At 41.8% G+C, this 13,394-nt stretch overlaps 1 protein-coding gene across 9 annotated transcripts in view; it reads right to left on the bottom strand.

The window, feature by feature from the left end:
* The window catches only part of CD44 (CD44 molecule (IN blood group)), a 112,129-nt gene extending 99,058 nt beyond the window's left edge, over positions 1–13,071 (bottom strand). For 2 of the 9 annotated variants that reach the window (XM_074997499.1, XM_074997496.1), the window contains exons 1-2: positions 8,543–9,390; positions 7,085–7,184 (exon numbers count right to left, since the gene is read on the bottom strand). In XM_074997499.1, coding sequence (XP_074853600.1) covers positions 7,085–7,184; positions 8,543–8,548 — 106 coding nt within the window. In that variant the 5' untranslated portion in view covers positions 8,549–9,390. Of the gene's footprint in view, positions 1–6,396; positions 6,562–7,084; positions 7,185–8,542; positions 9,393–13,054 lie in introns of those variants that run through there. The other 7 variants (XM_074997494.1, XM_074997495.1, XM_074997497.1 and 4 more) reach the window with 5 other exon arrangements.
* Between the last annotated feature and the right edge of the window lie 323 nt (positions 13,072–13,394).

The raw sequence follows: 13,394 nt of genomic DNA, 5'->3' as shown, positions 1-13,394 counted from the left end.
TTCAATAGCAACGTGAATAATTAGCTCTAGCCTGACCTTTAACCTGTTTTGAGCTCATTATCCTTTTTGCTTTGTGACACAATGGACAAAGGCTATTGTACACAAATATATTGTACTGTACAGTACAACACGATTGGCACTGGAAAACACCAAAGAGATTATCTGCATCTCACAGGTATAAAAGAAAGTTGAATTCCCTTGTCACTACTACCCACACACTCTAAATACTGATGCAGACATCATTAGAAGGGAAACCAACTCACGGAGCTACTCATCAACCAGATATATTGGAATGAACTGTGGTTTCAATTTGAGAGAGAACCTCCTCTAAAAAAAAACCCATTCTCCGTGACACCTGTCATTTCTCATTGCTCTTCTCTGATTTATTCATATGTGGAAATTCCCCTTTCAGGTTTTGGGTGAGGTCAGCTACAGCAGAAGCAGGAAAATCGCTGGCAGCTGCAACTGTTATAGTTGAGCCCACAGGAGGGGAGAATATGGTTTGAAAGATACAGAACTGAGGAGCACTCAGATCTGGCGTTCACTGCTTTGCTACCAGCATCGTAAAAATAGCCACAGTGGCCATTATAATTTGCATACCAACTTCCTGGAGGTAGTAAGCTTTGCTTTGCAGGGAGGGGTTATTGCTTCTTTATGGGTGGCAGGCATTTATGATGTAACAGCTCAGTGAATTGCTGGCCTTTCCTGAAAAATGATTATCAATTACACCAAAAAGATTGAATCTGTGTCAACTGTCAGTAATCCATAAAGAATGGCCTGGAACCACCCAATTAACTAGGGGAGAAGGGTGGGTTTGTGATTAAAGGCAAAACATTAGGAGACAGGAGACTGAGTTACACCAGTTGTGTGCCCCCCTTTAAAAGAGGGAGCTAATATTGGGAAACATCATAGAAAGGGAAGGGACCTTCAGAGGTCATAAAGTCCAGTCCCCTGCACTCACCGCAGGACCTATCACCACCCCTGCAGATATTTTTTTAAAATGTATTTGCCCCAGATCCCTAAATGCTCCTCCCCCAGGATTGTACTCACACCTGTGGGGTTATCAGGTCAATGCATAAATCACTGAGCTACCCTTCCCATTCCCATTACTAACACAACCCTGACTTCCACGGTGACATTTAAACTCCAGTGGATCTACTACATGAAATTTCAGAGCTGAAAATTGCAACTAGTATTTGATTAAGGCTAGTAGCATGTTCTTGCTTACTAACGGATATTACGAGACCTGTAGTCCTTAGATTGAAACTATTTTTCAGACAGACCATACTGATCTTTGAGAATTGTAGGCTATTGCTGCCACTAAAGGCACTATATAAATAATGTAACTGTTTGATCAAGGCCACAACAGGGAACTCAACTGGTTGTTGTAATCAGTCTGAACTTTGATTGGTATTGCTTTGTCGGGCCAATGCATTATTGCATTCTTTTTAAATTAGAAACGAATATTACAGTGGGCAGTGCACGTTCCATTATCATCCTCTCTATGAAATTACATTACACAGTGGGCTTGTCTACACTAGTCCCCTCCTTCGAAGGCAGCATGCTAATCAGCCTGATTGGAGGAGGCTAATGAGGTGCTGTGATGCATATGCAGCACTTCATTAGCATAATGGCCACCATGGGAACTTTTTGGGAGTAAGGGACCTTGGAAGTTTGGCAGGTCCTTTGAAACTCCCACATCTACACTGCCTGTCAGTGCTTCGAAGTTAACAATTTTGAAGTTCCTGCAGTGGCCGTTATGCTAATGAGGTGCTGCCTATGCATCGCAACACCTCATTAGCCTCCTCCGATTGGGCTGATTACCATGCCCCCTTCAAAGGAGGGGGCTACTGTAGACAAGTCCAGTAGGTAATTATGCAACTTCAACCATGGACATGCATAAAATAATTAAAATGGAAATCTACTTTAAATATATCGATACAGCTATAGCTGGTGATTTTCTTGTTAAAAAGTAAAAAACAAACAAACAAACAAATAAAAGAGGAGCAAGTGCTCAGATGGCTCCCTGACTTCACACCCAAGCCAATCCTGTGGCTGGGCCTGCCAAGGTGCCAGTACTCAGTATTGGCAAGTAGTAGCACAAAAAAGCACTGGTTATAGCTATAGATAGATAGATATCTATAGATACAAATATAGGAAATGAAAAACTCAAGTGTTTAATGTATGCATTTCTTTTTCTCAGTCCTGATGCTGTATTTTGAAAAGGTCATTTCAAAATGACAGCCAGAAACACAGAATACAAGAGCATACAGAAGAAAAACACTGCTACAATGCCTCAGAATTCTTGTCCTTTTTAGGTCCTATCTTTTTCAAAGCCATGGGCATCACATCTCTACTGATGGTTACTTTTCCCCACCTCTGGCTAGTCTACTTATTTCTCTGATTCTTCCTTATGCTTAAAATGTCCAAAACTAAACTGTTTGTTGCTATCAAACCATCTCTTCTCTGGCAACAACAGTTCCATCTTCTACTTCCTAGTTTTTGACTGACTCTACTCATACCCAGACATTCATAAAATCCTCCACAGTGTCTCCAGAATTCATTCTTTTCTCTTGAACCCAAATATCAAATCACTAGAGTACACTCTAACTATATCCCAGCTGTATAATTGAAATCTCTCTCCTCTCTGGACGCTGCTTCTGATCCTGCCAGTCTATCAAAAGTGGTACTTCAAAGATCATCTTATTTTCATGCTTCTCTGACAATAGCTTCCCAATTCTTCTACCTCAGCACTAGTTTCCTCTATTCTTCCTGCATAAATAAATGACAGACTTTTCTTCTCATCCAAAACAATCTCTTCCTCTACCCTACCCCATACTGGCCTTTTACAGTACTCCTGGCCTGTCATCCAAGTGCGCCTGTTGCCTACTCCTTGCGCCTACCCCCTTTGCACCCTCTTGTTGCTTTTCATGTTTCCCTTTACATTTGAAACACCTTTGCAATTATTTTGGAGCATAAGTTTCTGTGGGCAAAAACCTGACTCATCAGATGCATGAGTGGGGGGTGGGGGCAGGGTTTCAGACAGAATGACTGAAAAGACCTTGTCAACTCTGGCCCTCCCCTTGACTGAGACTCTTTCTTTACACCCTCCTCTGAAACTCCCCCCACTCATGCATTTGATGAAGCAGGTCTTTGCCCACAAAAGCTTATGCTCCAAAATATGTTAGTCTATAAGATGCCACAGGACTCTTTGTTGTTTTGGAAGATACAGACTAACTCAACTAACCCTCTGATACTTTGCAATTATAATCCAAGTAAGGACAACAACTCCTTTCTCCTTGAAAGTAGACCTGAGAATCCATCTGTTCTACAAAGCAATCTCAAACAATTGTTGTTCTGGATGGTCTCCAGTCTCTTCTGCATAAGGGTTTGGAATGCACACACGAACTACTGAAGAACCCTGTGGATGTTTGTGGGGCACTATAAATAGCAGCAGGATAATAATAATATTTCTGGTACAGGTCCTTGAAAACACGGAGTAGGCCCACAGAAGAGAACATGTCAGATACAGTTCTTATCCTTCGCTTAAGCTTAGCAGCAACCATGAATTGCTTCAAGTTGTGTGTGAGAGAGCTTAGCTTAAAGGGCTTTCAGCCAGCCACTCCATGATAACATTTATTCCCACCCTCCCCCACACCCACTTATTAAGCCTCATGCCCTTTCCCTTGGTACATGCCACCACTGTGTCATGGAAGCCACAATCACTGACAAAAAAGCTAACATGACCTCTCTGGACAATGCAGTACCATCTCTATCTGCAGTCTGGTGGCTTGGCACAGAGAGCCTAAGAGCGCATTTGTACCCTTTCCATTAAAAGACTATGACAGCTTAATTCAATCTTTATTAAAATCTAGTTACTTGGGAGAATAGCCAAGGTACACAATGTTACATCCTTAGAGAAATAAACCAGCACAAAGGGCTTGTTCAAATTATTTTATGAATAGGTTCACATAAGAGATATATCACCTAAAAGGCAGGAAGGTTTCCTTTCTCCCTTTGACTGATTGATGGGTTACAGTGTCCCTTTCTTTTCATCTCCTCTTGTGGTACACCACTGGCCACCATTTCTGTGCCAATGGACACTCTGCTTCTCTCATTCAAACCTCTCCTTTTTCTTTGCATCTTAGATCTTTGGTTGCATGCCACCTTCTTCCCGCTAAGAGACAAATTGTGCTACCAGTCATGATTATGCCACCCAACTAGCTGCAAAGAGTTTGAAGACATTCAGCTTTATTAAGGTTCTGTGGTGGGATCGGGGAAATTTATCCCATGGAGTCTCCAAAGAGGATGTCCTTTTCCCTCCTTTTGGCTCTGAAGTTTGGGGTCTAACCACAAGACAGCACTCTGTCTCCATTGATCCCAATCTTTCCATTAGCCACTGTGTTTGCAGGCCTTGTGCCTTGACTCTCAAAGCTTGTCTACACTCAAGAGTTGACTTGGTTTATGGTAATTTAAAATGCAAAAGCTTTTCCGGAATAACTCCATGCATGGACACTCTTGTTCCAGAATAATAATATCCATGCATGGAGTTAATCAGGATTTCTTAAGCAGTAACAACTTTGTTCAGACAAGTCCAAATTCTGCTTAAGCGTTAATTGATGTCATCATCACCTCCCAACAGAATGAGTGAAACCTACCAGCCCTGCAACTGGGACACACTAAGCAAACCCAAGTGTTAGAGATGAGACAGAACCAAAATTTCAGATTCAAACATTTCCAAACTTTAGAAGGATTCAAAACTGGGACCAAATCTGAATTTTGCACTTCAGGCCTTTTCTTTTAAACCATATTCCAAATATAATAGCTAGTGTTTTGTGACACACTCTAAGGAGGATACTATAAAAAATCAGCTGTAGTTTTAAAGTCATCAATGAATACAGAGGCAGGTTAGAAAGCACTGGATACCAGGTAAAATATACTATAGCTATAAGTTAATACCATGCTAAGCACCTGAAGAAACTTTTCTGTGGGACATATGTGAAGCTTGACATGTGTTTCGTAAACTGTTCTGAGAACTAGATTATAGTATTTTCTTCTTCAGTCTCCCTCGGCAAAAGCATTATCCCCTCAGTATATGCAGACGGTGTTTATTAATGGCAGTTTTGTCAGTTAATAAAAAGATAAATTAATTGAGCAAAGGATAACCAGATCATCATAACCATAATTATAGTATATCCGCGTGCCAAGTCAAAGTTCTACCCATACCTCAGATATACTTCAGACAAACCTCTGATCTTCTTTCCGAGTCTAAATGAATTATCCAAGTATCTGATTTTAGCATGAAGTTTACGTTTCACATAAAAGGAAGAGTATTTAAGAATGCAATGCATATAGCTTTGCCAGCTATCACTGATGTGCCTGAAATTGTTCATTCTGACACACCCTGACACACAACTGGAGACATTCTAAAAGTACTGATTGGTGCTCAAGTAAACAAGAGGTAAGCATAAAAGCACTAAAGTGACAATGTCTATGACAAATGTATTCTGTTACAATCCCAAAAACTGGTTAGTTGAAAACCAGGGTGGAATGATAATCATTGCCTTTGAAAGCAACTCAAAACAATTTCTGTTATAATAGGACTCTGTTAAAGGCACAGCTATTTCCCTCTAAACATTAGTGTGTCTGCACCATGTCAGTTTTTAAGGTCACCTTGTCATCCAGGAGATCTGATTTTCAGATTTTTAAAAAGAAGTGTTTTCATTTCAGAAAATAAGTTGTGTACTCCTTTACTGGTAGGCACACAATAAAAGTATCGAAATCTGATTGGCTGTCTTTATCGAACTCCTTTGTTCCCAAACTCGACTAGTTAACCTCAAAAGAAAGCTTTAAAGATAGGTCAGAACAACACATCACTGCCATAAAACCCTTCCAGATATCAGTCACGGTTCATAGCAATTAAGTTTCTTCTCAGTAGGACTGTCCTAGTTTTTGCATCCCATCCTTGTATTCAGTAGCCTTTAGTTCAACTTATGTGAACCTAATAATTCAGCTATTGTTGCTGCTTCCCTCCCACCCACCAACTCAAATGTCTGTTTTACAGACTTGGTAGAGCAATATAAATAACAGCAGCTTCGACAGTTTCAGTTAGAACAGTTCTGCTGAAGGTCAGTCGCCTACAGTTCTTATTTTAAACTTTACTTTGATGATCTATGGTTAAGTTCTCAATTTTTGTAGCTGTACTTAACATACTTTTTTTTCTCTTGCATGTAAAAAAGAAAGTCAGTAAAAGTTCTATTTTTACTGAAAAGGAATTTACAGACAGTAAAACTTGACTCAGAAACGAACTAGTGTGACAACGAGGCTGCCGGTTGCTGCTTTCTGAAGCATAAACTTATTAACAAACGTTAGCATTTTCATTCATACTTTACTTACGTGTCTCTGCAAGACAAAGCTGCAGCAAGCACAATCCTAAAGTTGCACACAACAAGAACTTGTTCATTGTTCCTTCAGAGTTACTTTGCCAAAACTAAAGAAATCCTTGATGGTTTGCACAAATCAAAAAAAGGCTCCTTCAGCCAGTAGTCAAAGAGCTCTGAAGTTTGCTGCAGTTTTTATTCTGATTCTCAGAAATTGCAGCCGTGACATAACAGGGAGGGGGAGCTGATTCAAAAGTCACACCCATCTCGAAACAAAAGTAGACGGAACAAGAGGGTGGGTGGGGGAAAGCTACTACTTCTGAGTAAGCAGCTGCAGTGGGTTTTTAGAGAGGCACCAAATTTCTTTCACACATAGGTGTAATGTTACTGCTTCTTTGTTGGAAAATTTCTACAACTTCTTGTGAGTTAGTGGAGAAAGGGACGGACTGTTAGCTGCATCCACTCCTGCAGCCTGTTTTTCAGCCACTTTATTATGAGACAGAACATAAAATAGCTGAGTGTTAGAAACCCACCAGAGCATCTACAACTCTCTTAACATTTCCAAATGATATTTTTCTCTTTCCATTTTCTCTCCTTCATTTTGAATGAATTTAGCACTCATTAAAAAGAAGTACTAGAGTGACAGTACATGGGTATGATGTCCAGGTGAAGCAAAGAGAGATTAGATTTTTCTTCACCCTTACCTTTTCCCAACATGCTTCTGTTTTGATCTGAGATGACCATCTCTGCAGCAAGTAGGAGGGTAAAGCTCAGTCCCCATGGCCCATTCAATCCATGGCTTCTCTGCAGACATCACCAACAAGAGAGGTAAATAGCACCAGTTACAATGGTGGATTGTTTTGTGTCAGAGATATCAAATGCTGACTGGGAACTAGGTTGTAGCCAATGATTCCTTATTTTTATGGCGTACGAGGGGAAGAACTTATTTATCTTATTCCCAAAACTCAACGGAAGACTCAGTGAAAGTCTCATACCTTCAGTTTTCTGTATGTGTGTATATGCATTGCAGTCCTGGGTTTTATATTATTTTAATGTTGTTGAAAGGTGCTGATGGAAAGATCTGGAGAGGTATAACATGAGGCGAGGGGAGGTATAACATGAGCATTGAAAGTATAAGCTGCCACCACCCTTCCATGTCCTGTTCATTCTCCTGAGTCTATCCATACCTCATCTTCCCATCTACAATGTCTGTTATAGTAGTGGCTTATGTGAAGTAGACATTGCTTTCCTCCTTACTGGGCAGAGACCGCAACACCCATTACACACCAGTCTTTAACAACAAGGAGATGGCAATGGATTTCATTTACTATTGATAATATTTAGTCCTGCCTTTTGCGCAGGAGACTAGGCTAGAAGACCTCTCAAAAATTCCTTTTTTGATTAAAAAATAGTGAGATTTTCTTGAAAAATGAAATTTTGAAAGCCCAAACCTTCAGTTTTAACATACTTTTTCCATTCCAAAAGCTAAAAATAGTCAAAGAAAAATATTTGCTAACATTTTTGGGGGGATAAAAATAATTTGCCAGACACCAACCCACATATCACACACTGACTCTGAATACACCAAATAAAGTAGAAAAAAAAGTATAATGTTTTAGCGGTTATGTTATACAATTTGTAACCAAACTTTAGTTCATAGTAACATAGCTTGCGATTCAGAGAAAGACAGTTTCTTGTTCAACTTTATTACCCTTAATTATTAGCACAGGGGGGTATTTCTTTAAATCTATTTTGCTCCTGTGTTCCCACTCTGAAATCTTGTTTGCTGGGTATCAGCCTAACTTTAATTGTCAAGGCTAATCCTGAAACAGGATTTTGTGGAGGAAATGGTCCTAAAAGTTTCATTGTAGCAAACCCCATTGGAGTGCCCCTTTCTTTGGGCTCTGGGAGCTGACCGAGGAGAGTGGGGGGGCGGGGAGCGGGAAGTATAACAGAGTCTGTGCTGACTCAGACAAACTGCTCCTTTGGCTCAAGGGCAAAGCATTCCGGCCCCCTTGGGAAGCTGGGCACCTGATCCTACTCCTGCCAACATTTTGTTCCCAAATTTAATTTACTGCCCATACCCTGCACAGCATTAGGAAGATGAAACAATGACCCTCAGTTATTTACTTCTAAAAGATAGAAGCAGCTCAGAATGGTACCTTCATGTTCAGGCTCCTCAGCTCTCAGTCTGCCTTGCTGCTTTGCCTTTGCTTTCCCAACAACAGAAACAAAACAGAGAAAAAGCTGCAGTTGCTTCAGATATTCAAATGTATAGTCAAGGCCACTTTATAAACGCCCTTCTGCTTTGGAGCACGTGCCTCCTCCAGCTTCCTTAAGCTTAATGTTTAATCAAAAGCACTGGATGACTGGCCAGCCCAAGCAGCATGCAGCAGTGCACACAGAAGTAATCATATTTCCCATCCCTGTTTGCAATCGCTTCACCATCTACCTACTTACTACACGTGTCTGAGACAGGGGTCCAGCCTGGGAGATCGGCATGGAGCACACAAGAGATATAGCCGCAAGCCAGATGTGTGTGCTAGCCTGCAGAAGGGGCATATTGGATGCATTAATCACTAACCAAGCCAAAATTTGTAGGGGGGAGTGGTGGGGAGCAGAGAGAAATAAATCCTCTCTGTAGGTGGTTGGAATCATTCCCTCTGCCTCCTTCTTGACATGGAGTAATGAGAACCTGAAAATGTATGTTTCCGGGTATAAGACACCATGAGTCCCTTGGTCCCTCTTTTAAGATGAGTCATAGGTGGAACATACACACGTGGGTTTCTCTCTCCATGTATCTTATTGTACCCCTTCTTCAGGGGTGAAAGTAAGTCACCTTTTTCACAGGTACTGTCATATCACATGCAGGGGGGAGGGGCAGGTGCTCAGGGCAGGGGGTTGGAGGCTTCAATGGGACAGTAGCTGTGAGAAATTGAAGTGGGTGTGGAATGTGGAGGTGCTGAGGGCAGAGGGCTAACACGAGTGGGAAGGCTCAGGGCAGGGGGCTGAGGGTGGAGGAGATGGTTATGGAGTACGGAGGGGCTCAGGGCAAGGGGCCTGGGGTGTGGGGGTGCAGGAGGCAGGGTTGGTGTGAGGAGGCACTCAGGCCAGTGGGGGTTCAAAGCATGGGGGTGTGGGGGTGCAGGAGTCCAGCACAGGGGGCTGGGAGCGTGGGGAGACTGAGGGCAGGTCACTGGGGGTCTCAGAACAGGACAACCTTGGGGGGTGCAAGAGTCAGGGTTGGGGTGGAGGGGTTCAGGAGTGATGGCAGGGCATTGGGGGCTGGGGCTTGGGGGGTGTAGAAGTGAGAGCAGTGGAAAGGGGAAGGACATCGTTTCAGGGTGATCAGAAGCCCAGCTGGGAGCAGCTGCAGCTGAGTGCCCCAGTGGTGCAGCTTCTTCTTGTCAGAGTGCTGCAATGAGGTGCACCAGCTTACTTTCACCTGTGCTCTTTACTCTCAGTCCTTCCCTCTCTCCTCATCCATGGTCTCTGAAGCCCTCACCCACCTATCTCTCCTTGTCTCTTCTCCCTATATTATACCCTTTCCCCTCTCCCAGACCCCTCTGCTCTCAGTCTAAGTCATCCTCTTTTGCACACTGTGGCCAGGTCTACTAGGCAGGTAAGTCGATTCTCAATACACACTTCTAGCTACGGCAATTGTGTAGCTTGAATCGACTTAGCCACTATTGACTTACCTTGCCATCTTCACAGAGGGCAGTCGACAAGCAATACTCTCCCATTGAGATCCCTTACTCCCACAATATTGAGGAGTACAGGGGTTGACTGCCGACCCCAGATAGTTCGATTTCATGCATCTCTGCCAGGCATACAAAATCAAACCCTGGAAGAGCCACCCAGACCATGTTGATCTTCCGTGTAGTATAGACACACTCTGTGTATTTGAGTGTTTGGGCTAAACCTACAGAGCCCCAGAACAACAGATTAGCTAGACAAATACACACACTCCAGCTAGATGGGTAAAACTCTGCATTTGCATGTGAAAACTCTTATTGCACACGCAGTTAGATGTTTGCTTAGTCAGCTGTGCCATATGTGCCTGATCCAAAGCCCTTGCAAGCTAAAGGGAGTCTTTCCATTGATTTTAATAGAATTTAAATCAGGCCATATGTGCATATAGGTTCCAGGTTTGGGGACACGTGGTGGAGGTCACATGAATTATATGTTGTTCACCTGTTGCATGAACATTTTGCTCTGTCTGTGTAGGGAGGAGAGACGGCACAGCCTGGTCAGAGCCACAGCCAGTGATAAACACAACATATGTTACTACTTAAAAAAAGCAGAAGCCAGAATCATGTTGGATTTATCTCTGTGACAGTTACTGTTTGCACAGCAGCACAGCTGGATGTGTACTGCCCCTGTTATCCATACAGCTATGCTTAAGTTGTGTACTAAGCAGCAGTGTGCAGTAAGGAATTTTCAGGTCTTTCCTTTCCATGAACAAACAACCCAGTAAACCATACATAATCTCTGTCTAAACAAGCACAATAGCAGGTTGGCTGGCAACTTGTATCTAACCATCAGTACGTGATCCCGGCGCAGACTGAAAATGAACAAAAAGCAGGATATTTTTAGAGACCATAATAGGCATGTGTTTGGTTTCAGTGACTAAGGTAATAGCTGGTTCCCTGCTGGCACAGGGAAGAAAGGTGAAGGCGTGTGCATTACCTTTGATGGACAGCATACAGGAGAAACAAAGTCAGAGACTACAGGCTTGGAACAGTTATATTTGACCAAGTAAGGTCATACAAGGAAATTTGCCAGTCTTCTTGCTTTAAGTCTGGTTCTCCTTGGAGAATAACAATAATCCCTACTTTTATATAGCTCTGTTTCTCAGGAGATCTCAAAGCGCTTTACAAAGGACATCAGTATCACTACCCTTGGTTTACAGATAGAGCAATTGAGGTACAAGGAAATGAGGTCATTTGTTTGTGGAGATCCAGCAGTCACCAGCTCTTCTACATCCTAATCCATATAGCCAGACACCACAGCACCGAGCTGCCTCTTCCTCATCAGAACAGCCCCATTTGCATTTTCAGAGCCAGATCTGCTGACTGTAGTGATTATAAGGTTTTCCTGATTTTTATTCCTGTTAGCCCTGCAGAGTTAATACAGCTAGGGTTGGGTGAGCTGGTTTCTATTCCGTCTGGTGGAACAATGAAAGATTGTATACTAAGCACTAATCGTTTACAGCTGTGAAAACTCAGAGGGCCATGGGACTGCACAGGTGTCTCAAAAGCCCAGCTGAAAGGCAGTGAGCCTGCAGAGAAGTTGCTGGAGGTCCAGTTTCACCTACCAACCCATTACTAGTGGAGACAATGTACAAAATGGCAAGAACCTAACTTGGTTCCCATAGCCTAGTTTGAGTTTACAGCGATGGCAGTGAAAAAAATCATCTTTTAATTTGTAACCTGAACTCATTTGATACAAAAATTGTTGGGAGAAAATAAATGTGGTAGATGAATGAAGTTTTCCTCACAGTATAGACAGGCAAAAATGCACAACTGTGGATATCTCAAAAGGCAGCACTTTCTTAAATTAGGCTGAGTGGACAGGAAAACAAGGGAGATGTGATCATGCAAGGATAGGGAATTTCCACAGCTTTGCACATAGTTTTGGAGACAGACAAATAGGTTGGGGGAGAGGAAGAACACTTTGGTGATATCTCTAGTCCGAGTTCCTGCCTTAAACAATAGCCAGTGCCAGAGGCTTCAGAGAGAGAGAAGAAAAGACTCAAAATACATCTCGTTGTACCATCATGGTGGGGAAGGGTTCAGCCACACACTGTACCACTTTCACTTTCAATGTACCGTCATGGTAGATGTCCTTTTCTAGAGGCTCAAGGTTAAGTTTTATCATAACTGTGGCATCTTTTTTTTGCTTCCCTAGCACAGCAATAACTTTTTAACTTTTAGCAACAATTTTATCTGTTAATTGGGAGGGCAAGTTCCAGAGAACTACGATGGATTGAAGACAGAAATATAAGCCAGGAATCCTTGGGTTTCTGTCTCTGCTTTGGCACCAACTTTCTGTATGGCCTTGGACAGTCAATCTCAGTTCCCCATCTGTAATCCAGGATGATAATTATAGCACAATAAAGAATTAAAACATTTCCTATGAATATTAATTTCAGTTTGAAAATGCATTGCTAGTGAATTGTGGATGCAACCTTTAGGCTTGCTTTTGATGGACATTTGGGTTTACAAACATCATCATCAGATTTATTCACAGAAAGAGAACTCTGCTCTAACAGCCATCAAATGAATTTCTCTTTTTTTTATTCAGTTATAAAAAAAAGAGAAAAGAAAAGAAAAAAAGCCCTTTGTTTGTTAGTTATGTAAATACGTAAGTCATCCAATCGCAGAACAGAAACAGTATCATGTGACCTAGAAAGTTAGACAATACAGCATGGGAACAGTGGCTTTCTGGGTGTGGTGTACTTTTGTATGTCATAGAATCCTAGGGCTGCAAGAGACCTAAGGAGGTCTCTTTTCCCTGAAACCAACTACTTGTGAGCTATTAGCATGGGGATAAATATTTGATAAGAAATTTACAATGAAAAATGAAAGTCTGAAGAATTTACAGTCTGCTTATATGGAATATGATGATTAATAAGTTACTACTATTTGTTCAACTCTAATAATGCCACTTACCTATTATGACTATTCCACTTACGTGCTGGGAGGATTAAACAGTTCAAGATTGTACAGCTCTTTGAACATGTCAAATCTAGTATTATTAACAACTCCTCAGGAAATTAGAGCTGCAGCCAATCCATGATAAATGTACAAGAAGTGATCCAGGTCTGAGTCATCAACTTCTCCAAAAAGTACTGCGTGAAAGCAACTTCAATGATCTCTGTAAAATACAAAGGGGTTTGAGAAGAATATTCAAGGATCTCTCTTATCTGCTGTCCAATGTGCCTGAAGTCATTATCTTTTAGAAAACCTCTCCCTACCTTGAGGAAGATATATTAGAATAAAGATCTTTATA

Source organism: Carettochelys insculpta, chromosome 6 (genome assembly GCF_033958435.1).
Source record: "Carettochelys insculpta isolate YL-2023 chromosome 6, ASM3395843v1, whole genome shotgun sequence".
NCBI classification, from domain to species: Eukaryota; Metazoa; Chordata; order Testudines; family Carettochelyidae; genus Carettochelys; species Carettochelys insculpta.
This window is presented reverse-complemented; position numbering and strand designations above follow the sequence as displayed.